The following is a 21,886-nucleotide window of genomic DNA, read 5'->3' as shown; positions in this document are numbered from 1 at the left end:
AAACATTTACAGAGCTATAATGTAGAACATTTATTAACGTTAGCATTGTTATTTTATTTATGCAATTTCTTAACATTTCTGTACATTAAAAACTCCACAGCCTAAGAGGGAATTTACTCTAGATTTTTGCCACATTTTGTGGTGATTACAATTTATAAGAAATTTATCACAAAAATATTTCTATCTGATCCATTTGGAATTTATTGAGTTAATGATCTTTTATTTACGTTTCGCGGGACAAAGCCCCTTTACTAGCGAGGATCATCATCAGACTGCGGTCCATTTCATTGATTGCTTGTGCTGGTCAAAGCAGTAGCCCAATCCCCCACCCCGCCCCAAACCATCATCCTATAAGAAACCATCCTTAAAAGCATCGAAACAAAACTATAAAAGAAACTGCCACTGTCCTGAGGATTGCGTAGTGTCATAGTTATATGTACTATAATACTTACTACATTATATATTTAGGAATACAGTATCGCGAGTCCCCGAAACCAGCCCGAAGGTTGCGTCAGGGTCGATCTGTGGACCAGTGAGGCCCTGGCCATCCTCTTAGTCCTCAGTCCTCGGTCCTCAGTCCCTGCTTAGAGATTGTAAATACAAAAATCGTATATAAATATTGTGAATCTCCTTCGTGTTTTTTTTTTTATAAAATCGTAGACCACTCCAGAGAAAATGTGGATAAAATACTTAAGCAAGATCGAATCTCGGATTATCGGCAAGCAATCAAGTAAGCTGTAAACATTTAGTGGGGAAAGTTTTATACAGGCAAAAAATAAAAACATAAATGAGAAACGATATAAAAAAATATTAAAACGAAACGAAAAGAAAAGAGACAAGATATTAAAAGAATCAACACACATAGGTTTATTTCTATATAAAAAACGAATGCAATCTGTACATTGAAATAAGTAAAATAACTGTTTTTAAATTATATTAAAAAAAAGAGAAAAACTCTATATATACATATATAGATCGACATATATATTTATATTTATATATATATACATATATAGTTAACTTTTTTCCATGAAAAACAAAACCAAAACAATACAAAAACCAAATGATTAACGAGAACCCGATACACCCAGCTTTGTTTACCCGATATTTGTAAATTATACACGCTATAATCCCAATCAGAAAAGTAGTAATCGTAGAGGTAGACACGGAAAATATTGATTAAACTAAAGGAACGAAAGCCATAGACAGAACACCAAATAAACCAATAAGTGAAAAGCAGCAGGAAAAGTATATGGAAAACTTTATACAAAAATATGAATAATTGAAAACCAAATGTTAACGTAGCCGATTAGCCTTTAGATCACATTTAGCGCATATTTTACACAAGCGTAGTGAACCAATTCCACATAAATAGTAGGTATAGCCACCAGAAATCCCCACTCACCTCGAAACCTTCCCAACTCCCCTCATAGATTAGGAACTGAGTAAATCTGAGTAAAACCATCCATTGAGAGTGGAGAGAGCTGAGGTTTCCCCAAGCTGTTTCGTTATTCAAAAAAGTCAGACCCGGATTCAGGATATACGATATATGGCACCAGCCTCCGTGAAAGCGATCATTATTTTCTGTGGGGACTTCATCACTTTAAAAAAGTTCATATGTATGTACATATGTATATTCAATTTTCTCAATTTATTTGTGAACCTATTCGCTCCGGGAACTCCTTTCCTCAAATTCACTCGATATGTGTGGGTACCTCAATACCTTAGGCAGCCACATTAACCTTAAAGCAAACCCAAGAGATGCAGTCATAGATATAGAAGACTATCTGAATCTCAGCATAGCAAAGTGTATATAGCCTTACAACACACAAACAACTACACACAACTAAACACAGACAAAAGCAGACGAAAACTGGTGCACTCGGAGCTGATGGGGGACTGGATATGGTCCGGCTATATCGCTCTGCTAATCAGCGCCCTGTTGGGATCCGCACAAATTATACATATATACATATACGGACACAGACACAACTACAGACAAACACGGGCATACTATACTTCACGTTAATCTTAAGTCGGAAATAAAGCATTACCTCATACTTTAAATACTTATGATGATGAAAGTTACCAGTAGTAGATCACTCAATATACATACATATATATATTATATACATAGATATACATATACACATGCATAGATATATATACATCTATATATTACAAGAAAAATACTTAGAAATAGGACATTTTTTTGTAGCAATCGAACATAGGCTTTATGGAAATTCTATCATTTGATTTGTTGTGAAATATGGACGAAGAAATCGATATTTTGGGGAGAGATAGCCGTCATCTTTGGGCTTATGAAAATTCTTTGAGATCGTTCTATATATCAGATCTCTCTCCGAGCATCCGCTTTAACCTTTAACCTCAGACTTGTTTCGGAGGCATTTGGCATTTGCGTTACTCCTGGCTCTTTGTACATTTTGCACTGTAAAAACTAAAAAAAAATATACATAATAATTTGAAAAACAAAAAAAAAAACTACGAAAATAGCTTCAAAACGCGCAAAAAGTTTATCATGCAAATATATCTACATAAATATATATTATATATATATATATACATATATATATATATATATACAATGAAACGACGTTATTTATATATACGCCTACAGAAAAATGAGTAAAAAAAAACCAACAAAAACTATTATATACAAAATATATATATACATACATATATAAATATATATATATATATATATATACAATACTTATTTACATTGCATATTTTAGCGTTTTATTCGACTTTGGAAAATAAAAAAAAAAAACAACAAAAAACCAGAAAAACAAACCATAGAAACGCGACAAAAGTGTTCTTTTTAACTAAAAGCTGGAATAAAGTCACCAAAAAATATACATATATAAATGCAAGGAGATGCAAAGGAAGAAAATAGAAAATAAATTAAGCAAGAATATTTATACACGGAAATGCATTGGCATGTTGAAAGCTTAAATAGAAAACCACTAAAATAAAAACTTGAAAACTAATTTTACAAAACGGAAAAAAATAATACAAGTTTTTTGTACCAATCGCTGTAAATATGTAGCAAAAAGACGGAACACACACAATTTTGACGGGTCTCGGATTCATATACATTGAGAAATTTTTCCCTTGATAAAAAAGGAACGAAAAAGCATTCCAACAATCCGAAGCTTTAATCCATTGCCACACAGACACACAGCTATGCTAAAAAGCTTTAAAACAAATTAAAAACATTTCTCTTAACAATTAAAAAACACGACTTTTACGAACAGAAGAACAGAGACTCTGCCAAAATCAAGCAAACCAAAATAAATACCCAAATTCTTCTTTATGTAGCAAGAAAGTGTAAGCCACAGAATAATACGGAAACTAACTAAAAAAAATAAAATATAAAAATCAGAATCAGAAACAGAAACAAAAACCGAGACAGAGACAGAGAGAAGACGATATGGGAATCGAGAAATAAAATAAAAAAGCTTATTTTATATATTCAAACATACAACAATAAAATAAACGAAATGACCATTAAAAGAACTAAATTATATATGAAAAAATTATAAGCAGAAATATATATATACATACATACATCATATGGTATATATGAATGATTTTAAACCATGTAAAGATCACTGAAGAAACGTTTTTTCAACTTTTAATAGTTTTCCGAAAGTTAGTGAGCGAGCGAGAAGGAGAGTTGGAAAGTGCGAGGGAAGCAGATAGAGAGAGCTACAGACGCCCATTATTATTAACTAATTTAATATACAGTATGCTGTATACATATATATACATAATGAATATAGTATATACATATACATATATCTACTATATTAAAATGAAAAACTTAAAAAAAACAAAAAATTAATTTAAATGAAATGATGATGAGTAATAAATATACACCGCAAAGGAAAATGAGTAAACAAAAAGATACATTTTAAAACAATGAGAAAAAGATCGAAAAAAATACACAAAACAGAACACTCAAATAAAAAAAAAAACAAAAAAAAAAGAAACCAACAACAAAAAAAAACATAAAAACCTATGACTTTTCATTAATATGTGAGCCTCTTCCGGGAACTATATATTTTCAAGGATCTGTTATTTTATGCGAACGTTTTAAGGTCCGTAAATGTTTGTATTTATCCACATTCTAAGCGATCTGAAAACTTTATAATATTTGTAATAGTAGACCCCTATATCACGGTCAGATAGGCAAATCGGCGAAGGATATACTTTCCCAGGACCATGAGGATCCAATTTGGACCAATTCCGACCAAATTCAAACGAAAACTTTCTGCGCAGATGCTCACAGCAATGCGAGTCAATGTGGGGCACCCTGCATGCGGCACTTATACTGATTTTTCTGCTGCCTCCCTTTCATTCCTTCAGCACTTGAACCACCATTGCCACCTTCTTCGGCACCATCTTCATCATCCGCTCCGACGTCTCAACCGGTGGTCCGTACACTCATTCCATATCCAGCTGTGGAAAAAAACGGGTGGGAATTTGCTAGCAGAGTCCTCTTCCAAACCTCGAAAAATTAGCCAGGCTTTGCCGCAAACAAAGGTTAAGGCCACAGACGTAGGGGGCAACGACATAGCCCAATAGCCAATAGATAAATAATAATAAATAAATACCGATAAACCGTAGTTCCGAAATTTGCTATTAAGACGTGAGAATAAGAATCTGATCCAACCCCCATCCATGGCTCCGATGGAACGGGAGGGGATCCACGGGGAGAGATAGAATTGAATAATATAATATAAGACAGTGGGAGGAGCATGATAAGTGGTACCAAATGGCTCTTTGCGTCAATTGCGATGTACTTTCAAAATAGTCTGATCGGATAATAATGCGAAGGTGGCCGAGGATAAATCTCTTTGATGTCTATATCAAGGCAATGTGTCTATTGTAGGGACAGACCTCCGGAAAAGGTTCCCACGTAAAGGACGAGATAGGATAAAATTTTCCTGGTAGATCATCATAATAGGGGTTGGTTCCCAAGGGTAGTTGGCTCTATTTCGCAGGTGTTTAGTGTTGAACAACGTCCATATATAGGGGTAATGGCCACTGTTGCGCACCAGTGCGATATAGGGGAAGCTCTGTTGCGCACCTTTGAACGCACTACGGAAATACTCTGTTAAGGCAAAACCGGTAAAACATGTTCTTTTTTATATAATTAATTTCATAGTCTCGGGTGTGTTATGTCCTCGGTATGTGCGCGGTGATAAGTCCAGAGAAAGCTGGATAAGATTGGGCCGGAACCTCCAGGCACTCGTAGCGTAGGTCGAGCATTTGAAAATATCCTAAGGGCTTTCTGTGTATTTAAATATATTATATTAGTAAAGTATGGTGATTTTAGGAAGATTACCGTCCCCAAATGTATATATATATATCTCTCGATGAATATGTAGTCTACATATGGGAAGTAAGTATAAAGAATAATTGAATATTTCATAAGTAATACCATAATACACATGTAATTATTTCCAATAAAAGAAAGAACGTAGAAAGTAATTTGTATGGGTTACCAGGGAGGTATGGAGAGTGTTCTGATTTTAGTATATAATAAATTAGTAGGTATATAAATCTTATTTTTCAAATATTAGCTCATTCGATTTACATACATATAAAGGAATAAATTTAAAAGTAGCAACATGGAAAGTCAGTGCAAAGTCCGCCAATAGTATTATAATTCAATTAGAAGGAAAGCAAAGAAAAGCATAGAAAGTAACTTTCAAAGGGCCCCCAGAAAAGTAACATATAACATAGCACCGGTATTTAGTGGAGGTAAACATTTTGTATCGATGAGTAATTTTGATAGCAGCTGTCTGTAAAGCGCATTGGGGATGCTGCAACCCCCACTCCAACGATAGTCCCGACTGCACTCCGGAGGTCCTGAAATTTTCGTCATTCCGTGTACCAACACTAGTGCGTTCAGCAGGAAAGTTATTGCGTAGTACTCTACTAAGGAGTGACCCACTTAAAAGAAAAAGTTAAGTCTTTTGCTGATTGCGATCCGCCAGGCGAGAGGTCAAGTCAACCTACATCTGATCTAAGCTTCAAAGGCAACAGGTTGCAATAGCAGTGAAAATATTATCGCGCACTATACAACTGTTGCACTCGCAGTTGCTGTTGCAGTTGCAGTTCCAGCTCTAACTTCAAAACAAAAACAGCTTGAAAACAGCAACAAAACGCGTGTGGACGTATAAAACACGATGAAGGGCATACATGAAAGCATCGTAGTTGCGGTCAAGTCGGGAGAATGCTTCTTGGGAATTAGACAGACGCTGAGGTCTTTGAATCGTGGGGAGGCTAAGCTGGTTGTCATCGCCAGCAACATACCCACAATTATGCGGATTAAGCTGGAGCAAAGCGCCGCAATTGCCAAGGTCAGGATCCAGAATTATGGAGGGACCAACAAGGAGTTGGGCATCGCCTGCGGCAGATCCTTCCGTGTGAGCTCCTTGGCCATTACCGATGCTGGTGATTCGGACATCCTTGGCCCCCCATCGGCTTACAATTAGATGCTGAAAATTAATGTCTACATATTATGCAAAAATATTATACTTACTCGTAAATTACAATTTTAAATAAAGGAACAAGTTACTCCGAATGTGTTTGTGGTTCAATGGACAAGTGTACGTTTTTTTTTTGTGTTTGGATTGGGACAGCTACAAGTCCCCCAATGAGATGTGCAAGGAAAGGGGAGGTCGAAAGGAGGTTCTACATATTGCAGGTGCCATAGGAGCGACCGAGTTGTCAGGTAATTTTTGTGTTGTAACCAACTGAAGGATGTCTTTAATCACTAACACACACTATATATGTGTATCTGAATGCAGGGGCATAATTTTATAGAAAAATATTGTAAAAAATATCTGCTCCACGGGAGCTCCTTTAGAGAGCCGTGCTGCGGCATCCGACGACCATGGCCAGCAGAGCCATGCGGATGTACATACCGTACTCGGCCTGCCGGAAGTAGGCAGCGCGCGGATCCGAGTCAAAGTCGCGACTGATCTCGTCCAGACGGGGCAGCGGGTGCAGCACAATCATACGCTTCTTGGCCAGAGTCATCAGCTTGGGCGTGACAATGAAGCGACCGTTGCACTGCAAGAACCAAGCATATATCAGTAGCTGGCAGCATCTGGATTATCCTGGGGGGCTTACCTTCTGATACTCGCTGTCGCTGTCGAAGCGCTCGCGCTGTATACGCGTCATGTAGAGCACATCGGTGTCGGCCAGCACCGTCTCGAGGCCGTTGCAGAACACCTGGTTGACGCCCCGCTCATTAACAAACTTGGTGATTTCGTCCGGCATCTGGAGAGTCTCGGGCGCCACATACTGCAGCGTCACATTGTAGAGGGTGAGGAGACGTGCCAGCGAGTGGACGGTGCGCCCATTTTTCAGATCTCCACACATGGTGATGGTGAGCCCGTTTACGGTGCCGATCTCCTCCCGAATGGTGAATATGTCCAGCAGTGCCTGGGTGGGATGCTCCCCGACGCCGTCGCCAGCATTGATCACCGGCTTGCGGGAGTACAAGGCGGCACGCTGAAAGCCAATAAATGAGAGATTAACGAATGGAAAGGGCGTCAATCCATTGCATACTTACAGCCACAGCTCCGGGTAGGGGATGGCGCAGCACCATGACATCCGCATAGCTGGCCATCACTTTGATGCTGTCCTCCAGGGACTCGCCCTTCTTCACCGACGATGTCAGCTGATCCATGCTGATCACCCGTCCGCCCAGTCGGAGCATGGCGGCGGCAAAGCTGCACTGCGTCCGTGTGCTCACCTCGTAGAAGACGCTGGCCATGATCTTGCCGCGCAGCAGATCGTCCAACGGCCGGTCCTTGGTCACACGCGACTTGAGCAGCTGCGCCAGATTGAAGATGTCGTTTAGGTGGTCCTTGCTGAACATGTCCACGGCCAGGATGTGCTTGCCCACCAGTGAATGGGCCACCGGGTTGGGACTGGGCTGAGAGTACTGGTTGGCCGCCCCCGACCCCGATCCCGATCCCGATCCTGACCCAGACATGGCGGTCCGCTGCAGGTAGTCCCTCAGGGTGGTGTTGCTGGACGAGTCCAGGCGGTGGCGCGGCAACGGGGAGATCGGCCGCAGGAAGCTGTTTGAATTGCTGGCCTCGTCCACAAAGTGGACCTTCGCGGCACCCTCCACAGTCAGGAGGCGGGCAAAGGTGTCGTTGGCGTCCCTATCGCTGGGCAGCTCTTGGGTGGCCTCGGAGAGCAGCTGCTGGGCGCCCGCTTTGTTGCGGACATTCTGCCCGAAGCCGGGCTGCACGAGCACCTGGCCGTCGATGAAGGCCACCTCGCCGCGCAGGACCACGCGATGGACACGACCCGTGACCTTGGTCCCCTCGAAGGGCGTCCAGCCGGCCTTGGTCTTCAGCTCGCTGCCGGAGATGGTCCACTCCTCGTCCAGATCGACCTCCACATAGGTGTGCGGCTGCTCGGGCAGGTTGAAGATGTTGCGCGGATTGCGGTGCAGCTTGCGTTTGATATCCTCCATGGTGAGCCGGCCCTCGTGGACGGCCTGCAGGAGGAGCGGCAGGATGGTCTCCAGGCCGGGAAAGCCGGGCGGTGGACGCTCCGATTGCTTCTCCTCGAGCGTGTGCGGTGCGTGGTCGGTGGCGAACACATCGATGTACTCCATGTGCTCCCACAGCGCCTCCTGGTCTTCGGGTGAGCAGAGGAGCGGACGCACCTCGGACATGCCGGAGCCCAGACGATCCACATCTTTGGTGCTAAGGAACAAGTGGTGCGGGCACACCTCGCACGTTACCTTTATGCCCTTCTCCTTGGCCGCACGAATCAGCTGGATCTCCTCCTTCCTGGCCACATGGCAAATGTGCACATGGCGATCCAGCAGATGTGCCAGCAGCACCACAGCCGCCATGCTCTGCTTCTCCGCGTGGCAAACGATCGGGGCCCGTTTGGGCCAGTGTGAGAGGTGCCGCTGCCAGGCCGTCATATCGCTGAGCCTCAGTGTGCCGTACGTGTCGTTGAGGTACATCTTCAGGCCACACGCCTGCGAGGCCAATTCGTGGGCCTGGGCCCAGTTCGCATCGGAGGCGCCCAAATATAGGGCATAGTCACAGCGCGCACCGAGGCGGGCCAGCTCCTGGAACTGGGCAAACGTCTCCTTGTCGACGATCGAGGGATTCGTGTTGGGCATGGCACAGACCAGGGTGACCCCGCCAGCCAAGGCAGCGGCTGTGCCGCTGGAAAAGTCCTCTTTGTGCGTGGCACCCGGCTCCCGCAGATGCACATGGACATCGATGAAGCCCGGCAGCTTGACAATCCGCCGCGAGGTCATGCAGTCCGTGTGCGTCTTCATCGCCGGCTGGCCACCCATCAGGCGCATCGATTCCACCAGCAGTTTGGTGCACTTGACATCCGTCACCAATGGTATGGAGTAGTCCACGGCCAGACGACGGGTGCGATAGCCATGCGTCATGAAGGAGGACACCCTAAAAGGCAAGGACAAGTGGATCCATAAGCCATCTGTGCTAGGGGGGGGGGGGGGCAGCATTTCTGGACTCACCTTCTGACACCTCCGCCACTCATTGGCAAATTGATGACCAGATCGAACTGTTTATTGGCCAGGAACTCGGCCAAATGACGCAGCTCCCCATTGATGTCGTCCGGCGTTGTCTTATCGAATGTCCACTGAACGGATTCCACCTGTAGAGAGCAGAGAAAGGAGAGCATTACATAGTGAGAGGGCATTCCCAAGGCCAAGTGAACGTCAGTGGCAATCTTCAACTTCAAATGCAATCAATTGTTTGCCCAGGCCACACACAGATATCAATTTGTATGGGATGTTGTACCCATAGACCTAGAGATTCCAGAAAATACATTTAATAGCCCCCCGCCCCCGTATCTATGGCACAGTGGGTCCAGACACACGCACAACGGTGAAAGGGAGAAGGCTGACCACGATTATATTATTATTATATATCCTATTAACTATAAGAATACAAATATCCATTTCATAAAAGGTTTCCAAGAGTTATTCATGATTTATTCAATACAAATTATAGTCCTTAGTGTCTCTGGAAATGGATTTATACATACATATAATGTATCCTCATATTACCCAATAGCCCAATGGCTTAACTTTTTAGTACAAATCCTAGTTTAAAGGTAGTCCCAAGTTAACAAAAATGGGGAAAAACAGAGCCTGCCTGAATGTTCATACATTCATGATCGATGGAGTGGTGAAAGGCGGTATGTTTGGTCCCACAGTAGAGTGAAAATACTCGTGGGTAAATGGTGATTTCGTTTGGAACCCCCCGCCCCTCCCCCAGCCGGAAGTGTAGTCAGAGTCAGCACTTATCTCCGCTGATGGCTGATGATTGCGATTGTTTGATTGTTGATTGGTGTTGATTGGCACGACCTTATCAGGGAGAAGAGTGCTGGCGACAAGACAATCGAACCCGATCAGAGACACACACGGAGCCGTCCGTCAGTAAAGAAGCAAAAGTCAGCCATGGGGTGCTCCTGCTCGAGGCCATCGGAATACGAAGGATCCACGCCGAGTCCACTGCAGGCGGGCATTGCCCCACCGCGCGTCCAGCGGCGACGCCAACAGGAGGAAAAGCGGATGCGTCAGCTGCAGAAGCTCCAGAAGCGCAATGCCCGCAGGCGACAGCAAAAGCGAGGATCGAGCGGTGGTTCATCAGGATCAATACGACGCCGCCGTATTAGCGGCAAACCGAGCCAGGATCTGGCCCTGCAGCTGCGTCTGCTGGGCGGCAGTAATGGGAGCAGTGCCACCGAGTGTGTAAGTGCGTTGTATGCCCGCACCTTGGAGCACCAGCGGGAGGAGCTGCAGCGCACAATCGAGCAAAAGACACTGCAACAGCTGGACAAGGAGCTGCCCACGTTCCTGCTCAACCAACTGCTCCTGGGCCTGCAGTTCTTCGCGCACTTTGATGCCGAGATGGGGGCCATGGACGAGGAGCTGCAGGCTCAGAGGCGTGCCTGTGGCCAGTCCCTCACCGAGCACAGCCTTCTGCAGGCCAGCGCCATAGATGTGACCGTGTCCAAGCATCTGCACTTTAAGCCCATGTAGGTGGCACTCCTCCCTCCTCTCCAGACCTCTCCTGATCTCTCGCTGTTCTTTTTTAGAGCTGCGAAGCACTCCCAGCCCCTGCAGAAGCCCCTGACGTATGTGGTGTTCGAGAACGTGGACATATCACGGCCCAACGATGCCAACTACGACTCGATTGCCACCCTCTGCAAGGTGTTGCTGGAGTCCGACTACTACACATCCACGCCCTGCCGATCCGAGTACGTTCAGCTGATGGAGCAGTCCCGCTGGATGGGCTATGTGCGGCTGAAGCTCAGGGAGCAGGCCCACGATCCGGCACACCCACTCGTTCCGATTGGGGCCATGCCCGCCAGCAGCGGCGATGAGGGGGAGGGCGATGGCATCTACACGGACGGTGGAGGATCGACATCCGGCTACAGTTCGGGCAGCTGGCGGGAGGGTGACTACGACCACGTCTATCTGGCACGCCTCAACACTCTCCGGTCCATGGAGGAGCTGAGAATGGGCAGCGCCACTCCGCTGGAGAGGAACGTCCTGCCGGAGGGATGCGTATGCCGGCTGGCCAGCTGCCTGCCCGCCTGGCTGGAGCAATCAGACGACGAAGACGACGACGACGACGACGAGGAGGAGTTGTCCGGCAACAGCGATGGGGAGGAGGCTGCCAAAGAAGAGGCTCCAGAGGAGGGTCCACGTTCCGCCTACGAGACCGTCCAGGTGCTACGGCAGTGCCGTGTGGAGCAGCAACGCCGTCAGGCCCTGCTCCAGCAGAGTTACCTCAGCTCCGATCAGTTCATGAAGTACTTTGGGGATCTTCTGCGGCAGCAGCTCTCCCGAGAGCTGCAGATCCCCCCCTCGCTGCTGGCGAGTGGCAGCTATAGGGGATGCAGCGTGTACACGGACAGGGAGGAGCTGGTGCCGGCCATCCATGTGCCCAACGCCTGGCCCGACTGTGCCTTCGAGTTCAATCTGAGGGCGCGCCCGCGTCTTACCAATCTGCACACCGACGAGAAGTTCCAGTGGCCCACGGAGCAGATGAGGAACCGCATTCGCTCCTTTGGCTTCCATGTGGTCCCAGTGGGGTATGCGCCGAAGCATTCTCGGAATCCCTTCCGGGAGCTCGAGTGGCGCATCGTCTTCCCCCAGGCGGAACAGTTCCTCGAGCGCCAGCTGACGGCCATGCAGCTGAAGGTGTTCCTCCTGATGAAGGTGCTCGTGCGTACCTTTGTGAGCGACAAGTGCCAGGCCATGGGCTCCCTGGTGGAGCAGCTGCGAGCGCATCTCTTCTGGCAGTGCGAGCGGCACAGCAACGACTGGCCCGAGGAGTTTCTCGGGGAGCGGCTGCTGCGCTTTGTCCGCTCCTTCGACGAGTGCCTGGCCCGGAAGCACCTCAGCGACTACTTCATCGAGCGGCGCAACCTGTTCGAGCATGTCCCGGAGGACGCACTCATGGAGCTGCGCTCCATCATGGCCGGGATTGCCGAACAGCCGCTCCTCCATCTCGTGCAAGCGTTGCGCAACATCGAGCATGCCCCCGACTTCTATCCCAAGATGGATTACAAGCGGCTGCTGGACAACTTCTTCTGCCAGGACTACCTGCAGCTGCACAGCTGGGGCAAGTTCTCCCGCTCGGCCAACTCCATCCTGCAGCAGGTGCACCAGCAGCAACAGCAGCAGGATGAACAGCAGCAGCAGCAGCAGGAAAAGCAGCGAGAGGAGGTCACCGATGCCCGGGGACTCCTCGGCATGCCGCAGCACCAGGAGCGCTCACGGGGCAAGCTGCGGCGCAAGACCCAAATGCTGCGAGCCTCCAGCCAGCAGCTGCAACAGTTGACCGAGCAGCGGCGTCCTTCCCAGGACTCATCGATGGATATGTCCATGCAGTTGCTGCTAGCGAGCTCGCGCAGCCTTCAGGACACTCCCCAGTCGCAGTCCCACGACGGGCCGCAGCTGAACAACGGCCTGGAGATACTGCGGCGCACCAATCTGCTGGAGCTGCTGATCGACCATATGCTGGCCATGCTGGCCAAGGCCACACAGTTTGGCAATCGGCTGCATGCGGAGCTCTTTTTGGAGCAGGCCCAGAGGTTGTGCCGACTGTACCAGAAGCTCGGATGCTCCCAGAATGCCCAACACTATGTGGAGGAGCTGCAGCAGGCGTCTGGGCGCATTGAGCGGATGTGTGTGGCCGGTGCAGAGGCTCCGCCGGCCCTACCACGACGCAGCTTCTCCGGATCAATCAGATGTTCGCCATCGCCAGCGCCGTCGCCCCATCCTTCTCCGTTGACTCCCCAGCAGCGTCGCAAGTCCATTAAATTCATGGAGCACGTAGTGCAGATCCACTCACCCGATCCCATGTCCAGGCAGGTCCTGCCCCTGCCACACAACACACCACCGGGCATCCTGAAGGGAAACACACAGCCCAAACCAGAGGGCGAGGTGCAAGAGATTAAGGAAGACCCAGCCCAAACAATGGAGAGCATTCTTTCGCTCAACACTCTGCTGCAGCGCCTCAACGTGGACCCGGACAGACTACAGACCCTGAGCAGTAAGACGGAGCAGGTCATCCAGACCCTGGCACCATCGGAGGCGACGCGCGAAGAGCTTCGCGACATCCTCAAGCGGAACACGCAGAAGATCAAAGAAGCCTTCAACTGAATCCAACCCCAATCCTAAGCAATATATACTCGTATATTCGTTGATATCCATATCTGTATTTGTAAGTCCCCCACTCAAAGATAAGGCCCATCGAGTACTCCTCTGGAAGAACCCGTACCTTGTGCTACTAAATCCATTTGGAATACTTAAGAGAGCTCAAGTGATTATGAGAGGGTTTCTGTTTCACTTTGACTTAAGGTATAATATCAAAGTTATTCCAATAGGCCGATTAAAGCACTACTTAATACTATCTTCCATGTCTGAAGATGTACAGATATCTATGTAAATATTTACAATAAAATAAAATACAACGAAATTCAGATCTTTCGCGTCTACAAACTTGAAAAAAAAAGGAAACTCCAACTAATGGCATGAATCGATTTATCAGCCTTCCTCCTAGGATATAACTATTGCGTATCAGAGCTACTATAGTTGTTCTTCCAGAGTTCCTTGGTGCTTTGGCCCTGAATCTAACCAAAGGCTCTTTGAAAGTGTTTTCCATAAGCAATTCGGAATCTTTTTTCCCATACAGTAAAGAAAAGAAAAGATCTTTCGATAAAAGACTAAGATAAAGACTGTTTTAAGTCGAAAATCCATGATCACAGCGAAACTCGTGCAGAGCATCAATCTATTGCGTCATGCACACGCAATGTATGTCGTTTTTTCCTTGTCTTGAGTCAAGCAGCAATATGGCTCTTAATACACACGACATGCAATTTGTTTTCGTTTTCTTTTCTTGGGAGCCAAGCTTAGCATTCGCTTGTGCACGTGAGTCGGTCCTCACTGTGGCGATTCATGCACACGAGAAGTAATTTGTTTTTGGTTTTTTAGCTTATCGCGAGTCTCGATTCCAGCATCGATCTGCTGCCTCATGCACACGGCATGTAATTGGTTTTGTTTACTATTCTCAGGGACTCTTTGGAAGCATGGTCTGAATCCTCAGTACTTCCCCAGCAAAAGGCAATTATTCCCCTCGTGAAAGGAATCCTGACAAGTTGGTTTTATAAATCGTTTTTGCACTTACATCAACGCCATGTTCTGCATAGAAATCGCCGGTGCCCATGGAGGCGTACAGTTTGTAGCCCATTTTGGCCAGATCCCGTATGGAAGGAAGCAGTTCCATTTTGTGCTGCCCAAAAAGGAGAAGGAAACGAAACGAATACGAATTATAAAAGGGAAAGTCCTTAAAAATAGAAAGCATGGAACCGAACGCTCACCTTGAAGCTACCGATGGAGAGGAGTACGGCATTCTTGGGTATCTGAAAGCCGGTGGACATCATGGCCTTAAGGTAGGCTTCGTAGCGGTTGTCGCCGAAGCCGGCCACCTCTCCGGTGGAGGCCATCTCGACGCCCAGCTGGACATCGGCACCCGCGAGGCGGGAGAAACTAAACTGTGGCACCTTCACTCCGACCTTGCCGACCCCATGGAGCACATCGATGGGCTCCACGTCCATGCCGACAATGGCTCTGGTGGCGGTTGCCACAAAGTCGTGATCGAGGGTCTTCGAGACGAAGGGGAAGGAGCGCGAGACGCGCACGTTGCATTCAATGACCTTGAGTTCGTTGTTCTTGGCAATCAGTTGCATGTTGAAGGGTCCGGTAACGTCCAGGAGGCTGGCCAAGGCGCATGTGATCCGCTTGATGGCCTCCAGCGTCTCGGCGTTGAGATCCTGCGGCGGGGTGACCAGCGTGGCATCGCCCGAATGGACGCCCGCATTCTCCACATGCTCAGAGACGGCCATGCAAAGGATCTGGCCGTCGGCGGCCACAGCATCAACGTCGATTTCCTTGGCCTCGGTGAGAAACTTGGAAATGACCACCGGATGCTCGCGACTAACCTCCGAGGCGGCGTTCAGATACGTCTCCAGGTCCTGGTTGGAGTAGGCCACATTCATGGCCGCCCCGGACAGCACATACGAGGGTCTGACCAGGCAGGGGTAGCCCACCTCCTCGCAGAACTCGATGGCCGACTTGAGGTTGGTCAACTCCTTCCAGCGCGGCTGGAGGATGCCCTTCCTGTCCAGCATGCGCGAGAACTTGAAACGATTCTCGGCACAGTCGATCGAGTCCGGGGAAGTGCCCAAAACCTTGGCCTGCTGCCGGTGGAGATCCATGGCAATGTTATTGGGCAGCTGGCCCCCCATCGAGAGGATGATGCCCTCGGAGGACTCCAGTTCGTAGATGTCCATGACCACCTCAAAGCTGATCTCCTCAAAGTACAGCCGATCGCACATGTCGTAGTCGGTGGAGACCGTCTCCGGGTTGTAGTTGATCATGATCGTTGGCTTCTGCAGCTTCCGCAGCTCCCGCAGGCAGCCCACGGCGCACCAGTCAAACTCCACCGAGGAGCCAATGCGGTACACGCCCGACCCCACCACAATGATGTGGCCCCCGGGGAACTCCACGTCGTGCTCGGTGCCGTGATAGGTCGTATACAGATAATTGGTGCTCGCCGGCCACTCCCCTGCCACCGTGTCGATCTGTTTGACAAACGGACGGATTCCCAGCTCGTGACGCTGCTGACGCACCACCAGCTCCGTGCTTTTGGTGGCCTTGGCTATCTGCTTGTCGGAGAAGCCCAGACGCTTGGCTTTGAGCAGCAGATCGGGACCCATCTGGCTGCCGGAGGCATTGAAGAGGGTGAGACGGTGGTTGAAAAAGACGATCCGCTCAAGCTTGTGCAGGAACCACTGATCGATGTTGGTGAGCTGATGCAGCTTCTGGATATCCATGCCCATGGTCAGGGCGGCGGCCAAGAAAAAGGGCCGTCGATCCGTCGGCTCTGAGAGCTGATCCGCCAGCTTCTGCTCGTCCACGACCACAACGTCCGCATCGAAGCCCAGCACATCGCTGTCGACCATGCGTAGGGCCTTCTGGAAGGCCTCCTCGAAGCTTCGTCCGATGGACATCACCTCGCCGACGCTCTTCATGGAGCTCCCGATGTGCTTGCTGACGCGCGTGAATTTGGCCAGATCCCAGCGCGGTATCTTCACCACACAGTAGTCGAGTGAGGGCTCAAAGCAGGCCGTCGTATTCCCCGTCACCGAGTTTTTGATCTCGGGCAGGGGCAGGCCCAAAGCCAGCTTGGCGGCCACATAGGCCAGGGGATAGCCGGTGGCCTTGCTGGCCAGCGCCGAGCTGCGCGACAGCCGCGCATTCACTTCGATGATGTAGAACTGCTCCGAGTGGGGGCAGAGCGCATACTGGATGTTGCACTCCCCCACAACGCCCAGATGCCGGATGACCTTCAGGGCGGTGTTGCGGAGCATTTGATACTCCCGGTCCGAAAGCGTCTGCGAGGGGGCCACCACAATGCTCTCGCCCGTGTGGATGCCAAGCGGATCGAAGTTCTCCATGTTGCAGACGGTGATGCAGTTGTCGAAGGCATCGCGCACCACTTCGTACTCGACCTCCTTCCAGCCCTTGAGCGATTTGTCCACAATCAGCTGGCTAGAGTGGGCCAGCGCCTGCTCGGCGAGGTTCTCCAGCTCCTGTTCGTTGTTGGCAAAGCCAGAGCCCAGGCCGCCCAGCGAGAAGGCGGCCCTGGCCATCACCGGATAGCCGAGACGGCCGGCCGCCTCCAGAGCCTCGGCCACCGAATAGACGGCCTCCGATGGCGCCACCTGCTCCCCAATATCGTTGACGCGCTGGGCGAAAAGCTTACGATCCTCCGTTTCGATGATCGACTGGATGGGCGTGCCCAGAATGCGGACATTGTACTTCTCAAAGACTCCGGCCCGGTCCAGTTCCACGCCGCAATTGAGGGCCGTCTGGCCGCCAAAGGTGAGCAGCACTCCGTTGGGGCGCTCCGACTTGATCACCTCCTCCACGTAGTGGGGGGTCAGGGGCAGGAAATAGCATTTGTCCGCCATTCCCTTTGAGGTCTGCACGGTGGCGATATTCGGATTGATGAGCACCGTCTGGATGCCAGACTCTCGCATCGCCTTGATGGCCTGCGAGCCGGAGTAATCGAATTCGCCCGCCTGGCCAATGGAGAGGCCACCAGAGCCCAGGATGAGCACCTTGCGCGGCTTAGGCTGGACGGGCAGCAGCTTGGCGGGACGCAGTCGTCGATTTATGAGTTCTGGCACACTCAGCTGGGGAGTACGGATGGATTCCATAAAGACATCGAACAGGAATTCGGTGTCGCAGGGGCCTGCATGATGCTCCGGATGAAACTGCACTGAGAAGTAGGGCTTGGAGCGGTGGACAATGCCTTCGTTGGTGCCGTCATTGGCATTCACAAAGAGCTCCTCCCAGTCGCCGGGTAGATCCTTCAGATCCACTGCGTAGCCGTGGTTCTGTGAGGTCATCAGGCAGCGGCCAGTGGCGCGGTGGAGGCAGGGAAGGTTGTGGCCACGGTTGCCGTACTTCATCTTGTAGGTGGAGCAGCCAATGGCCTTGGCCAGCAGCTGGTGGCCCAGACAGATGCCGAAGATGGGCTTGGTGCCAGCCCGGATGACGCGCCGCACCTCCTCAACAATCGCGTCGCAGCTCTCCGGATTGCCGGGTCCGTTGGACAGGAAGAGGGCATCGTAGTCCTCGTCCTTCAGGTCAGCGCTCCATGGCAGCAGCTGCACAGAGGCGCCACGCTGCAGCAGGCAGCGCAACTGATTGAGCTTCAGGCCGCAGTCTATGATGGCGATGCGTGGGCCCTTGCCACTGGTGGTATCCCCGAAGACCATCTTCTTCCGTACGCTGCACTCCTTGGCTAGATTACGGGTGTTGGGATCCTCAAAGATTAGTTTGTTTGGCCCCTCCTTGGGGACCTTGTACACGATGCGACCCAAAAGGCTGCCCTGCTCCCGCAGCTTTTTGGTAAGGGCGCGTGTGTCCACGCCACTGATGCCAGGCACCTTGTGCTCAGCCAACCACTTGGGCAGCGTCTTGGAGCTACGCCAGTGCCAGGCGCACTCGGCCACTTCGCCCACCACAAGGGCGGTGGCCTGCACGGCTCCCTTGAGCCACTCAAAGTGCTTGGGCAGGCCGTGCTCGTCCTCCTCCGCGCAGGGCACTCCATAGTTACCAATCAGGGGGTAGGTCAGCACCAGAATCTGTCCACTGTACGAGCGGTCTGTCAGCGCCTCGGTGTAGCCGACCATGCCTGTTTGGAAGACAACCTCGCCTCCCACCGGACTATCCTTGGCCACATGTCCGAACGACAGCCCCGGCATGACGGTGCCATCCTCCAGCACCAGGTAACAGTCCACTTGTCGCATCTTTATCCTGTCCACAGAAGATACAGAGAGTGTGAGAGAGATGCTAAGCAAATTATTTTATTTGTGTACCTATTCTGCCTATAAAGATTACAGTGGGTAACTTTAATATTCGGCATTTTTTTTTTTCAACTTCAAACGCGAATAAAATGCATTAAACTAAAAAAAAATAAAAAAATTTTAATAAGGGAATAAAGCTTGAAGTTTTACCTTTTCAGAGAGGTATATATAATAATGATTTTATTTTAAATGAAGATAGAAAATATAATTAAACAAAAAAAGCCTCAAAATATGCGTTACATTAATATTCGGCATTACCTTATACAACTAAGATCAGGGGCTTAGATCAGGTGATTGGGGTGGCGTATCTATGACCTTTGGGCAGTTGTAAAGCAGCCAGGACCTTATCTTATGGGCCTTATGTTTCGGGTCATTGTCCTGATATAACTTGAATGTTTCGGAAATGCCCATTTTCTGCGCCGACTGCTTTAAATTTTCTCTGAAAATTTTTAGATATTGTTCCTGGTTCATTATCCCTTCAATAAAAACCAGATTCTCTACTCCTTCTCCTTCTCTACTCCTGCAGCCCCAAATCATAACGCTCCCACCGCCGTGTTTCACTGTTGGTCTTAGGTGTTCCTTATGCAGCTCCGTATTGGGTTTTCGCCAAACCATGGTCTTGCCATCACTGCCAAAAATGTTAAACTTGCTCTCGTCTAAGAATATAACATCATTCCACCAGTTTTGGTCCTTTTTGGAGTACTCCAGGGCAAACGTTTTCCTTTTTTTCCGGTTGCGCTCACAGAGTAAAGGCTTTTTTCTTGCAACTCGGCCGTTGTACCCTTGTTTTTTAATGGTGCGTCGGATAGTTTGGGCTGAAACGGTCTTTCCGTGGTCGACAAATAATTCAGCTTTTAATTCCGGTGCACTTAGTCGTGGATTTTTCTTCACTTTCTTTATGATATCGGCTTCTTCGCGCTTAGTCAACTTGTTCGGTTGTCCGGTTTGCTTAATTGATGCGATTCTTCCTTCATTTTTGAACCTGCGGACGATGTCACCGATCGTATTCAGCTTCATTTTCAGAATTTGGGCAGTTTCTTTGTAGGTCTTGCCCTCTAAATGCAACTGGAGCACAAGTTTTCGCTGCTCCAAGGATGAATTAATCCCTTTACGGCCCATTTTAATTTTAGGTGGAACAATTCGATATAGCGGTGTGCTTGCTGATCATGAATGTAAGTCAAGTGTTTGTTTTTCGGGGATACCCATTTTTTGTGCCATTTGGAGTTGCCACAGGGTTTTATAATGCGATTTCCCAAAAATGCCGAATATTAAAGTAACGCAAATTTTGAGCTTTTTTTTGTTTTATTATATTTTCTATCTTCATTTAAAATAAAATCATTATTATATATACCTCTCTGAAAAGGTAAAACTTCAAGCTTTATTCCCTCATTAAAATTTTTTGTAGTTTAATGCATTTTATTCGCGTTTGAAGTTGAAAAAAAAAACAACCCAATATTAAAGTTACCCACTGTAGCTTCGGATATGGCAATTAGCCATGATATTACATTTTACAAGCTTTAACTATTAATTCAGATCCATATATATGTATGTATTTATTATATGTATCCATTTAATGGGCTCGGACACCCTTGCTTCAGCCTACTTTACACAGGATTACAATATATCCTCGAACCAAACGAGTACAAGGTACACACACATATCCATATGTATAAAAGCTTTCTTTCGTCTAATACTCCCTTCTACTGGACGAGTACGGGATAGCGTTAAACCCGTATACGATAAAAGCAAACTTGCGGTTCTCTTCTCACACACACACACACAAGAAACGCTCTCACGAACTTTTGTCTGTCTCTGTCGCACTTCTATGTTTTTCGATGTCTGGCACAACATGTTGCTCCCGTCTGGAACAGCGCTTCTCTTCGCTTATCAAAAACGGAGAACTGAGACAGCTTACAACCCCTGCCACGACATGCAGGCACTGTTGAGCACAAATGAACATATTCAATTGTTTAAATATGGATCAAATAGTATATATAATTATTAATAATATTCTTATAAATCCAAAAAAAAATGTGTTGTATTATTTTGAGTTTGTTTATCAACTGATACGCCACAGTTTACCACAATGTGGCACTGGTTGTGCGTTAGCGCACGTGTGAGAGGTTGGACTTGAAACCGGTTTGTACCCCAACAAAGTACACAAAGTTCTAAATCAAGTCGTATTGTAGGTACGTATAACTTGCAAAACAGTTTTCACGAATTGAATAGTTTTTAAAATTTTTGCGGTTTTTTTCTTATCTATTTAGGTGCACTCACACAGACGACACTTTCGTTCAGAGAAGCTTTAGATGCAGCCTGCAGTTCTAGTTGTAGATGGAGAGCACGTGTACACGTGTGTGCCAGAGCTTTGTTGTGTGTTCTGTCGCACTCGATGTCCAATTAAAGATGTATTTATAGCGCTTTGCAAACCTATATGGCGCAATTCAATCAACCAAACTCAACTTCAATCAACGCGGACTTATCGATAAGACATCGATAAGACCTTCAGAAATATACCGAAACATACCGTCTCATTTAAAAAATATACCGTAAATATACTGACGAATTCAAGTTCTATTTTACATATTCCTCGTTTTCGATCTTCCGTGGAATATTCTCAGCTATGTAGAACATTTAGCCATGCTCATATAATTTGATCCGATTAGTGAATCAATTTTCTTGTCGTTGAGGTCCACTCGAGCTGCCGAGCGAGTGGGCAGAAAATTATTAACGCGTTCTCAAAATACTTAAGCCGCGCTGGGTGAGTTTCAAATCAAATCAAACCCAAAACACGAACATGGACGCAGAGGCCAATGATACTATGGATATACTATGGATTGGCGGAGTCCTTTTCACTTTGTATAAGCAACGAGCG

The 21,886-nt window shown here is 47.9% G+C and overlaps 3 protein-coding genes and 1 long non-coding RNA gene across 4 annotated transcripts; 3 read left to right on the top strand and 1 right to left on the bottom strand.

Annotated features, from left to right (window-relative positions):
- Positions 1-6,221: 6,221 nt before the first annotated feature.
- Positions 6,222-6,530, top strand: LOC108152424 (60S ribosomal protein L30-like). Its single transcript, XM_017281786.1, has one exon. It carries the CDS (start codon positions 6,222-6,224, stop codon positions 6,528-6,530), a length of 309 nt encoding a protein of 102 aa, XP_017137275.1.
- A 239-nt stretch (positions 6,531-6,769) lies between these two features.
- LOC108158165 (CAD protein) lies at positions 6,770-21,549 on the bottom strand. Its single transcript, XM_017290389.2, has 7 exons — positions 21,289-21,549; positions 14,953-18,961; positions 14,760-14,864; positions 9,569-9,708; positions 7,616-9,494; positions 7,171-7,554; positions 6,770-7,110 (listed from the first exon to the last, which is right to left on the bottom strand). The coding sequence occupies exons 2-7, from the start codon at positions 18,952-18,954 to the stop codon at positions 6,901-6,903; spliced, it is 6,720 nt and encodes a 2,239-aa protein (XP_017145878.1). The 5' UTR covers positions 18,955-18,961; positions 21,289-21,549; the 3' UTR covers positions 6,770-6,900.
- LOC108158176 lies at positions 10,455-14,057 on the top strand. Its single transcript, XM_017290397.2, has 2 exons — positions 10,455-11,097; positions 11,158-14,057. The coding sequence occupies exons 1-2, from the start codon at positions 10,517-10,519 to the stop codon at positions 13,733-13,735; spliced, it is 3,159 nt and encodes a 1,052-aa protein (XP_017145886.1). The 5' UTR covers positions 10,455-10,516; the 3' UTR covers positions 13,736-14,057.
- Positions 20,763-21,577, top strand: LOC117186030. Its single transcript, XR_004471202.1, has 2 exons — positions 20,763-21,200; positions 21,279-21,577. It is a non-coding gene; the product is annotated as an uncharacterized LOC117186030 (long non-coding RNA).
- The last annotated feature ends 309 nt before the right edge of the window (positions 21,578-21,886 follow it).

Source organism: Drosophila miranda, chromosome XL (genome assembly GCF_003369915.1).
Source record: "Drosophila miranda strain MSH22 chromosome XL, D.miranda_PacBio2.1, whole genome shotgun sequence".
Taxonomy (NCBI): domain Eukaryota; kingdom Metazoa; phylum Arthropoda; class Insecta; order Diptera; family Drosophilidae; genus Drosophila; species Drosophila miranda.
The sequence above is the reverse complement of the archived record's forward strand: the minus strand, read 5'-3'. Positions and strand labels throughout refer to the sequence as shown.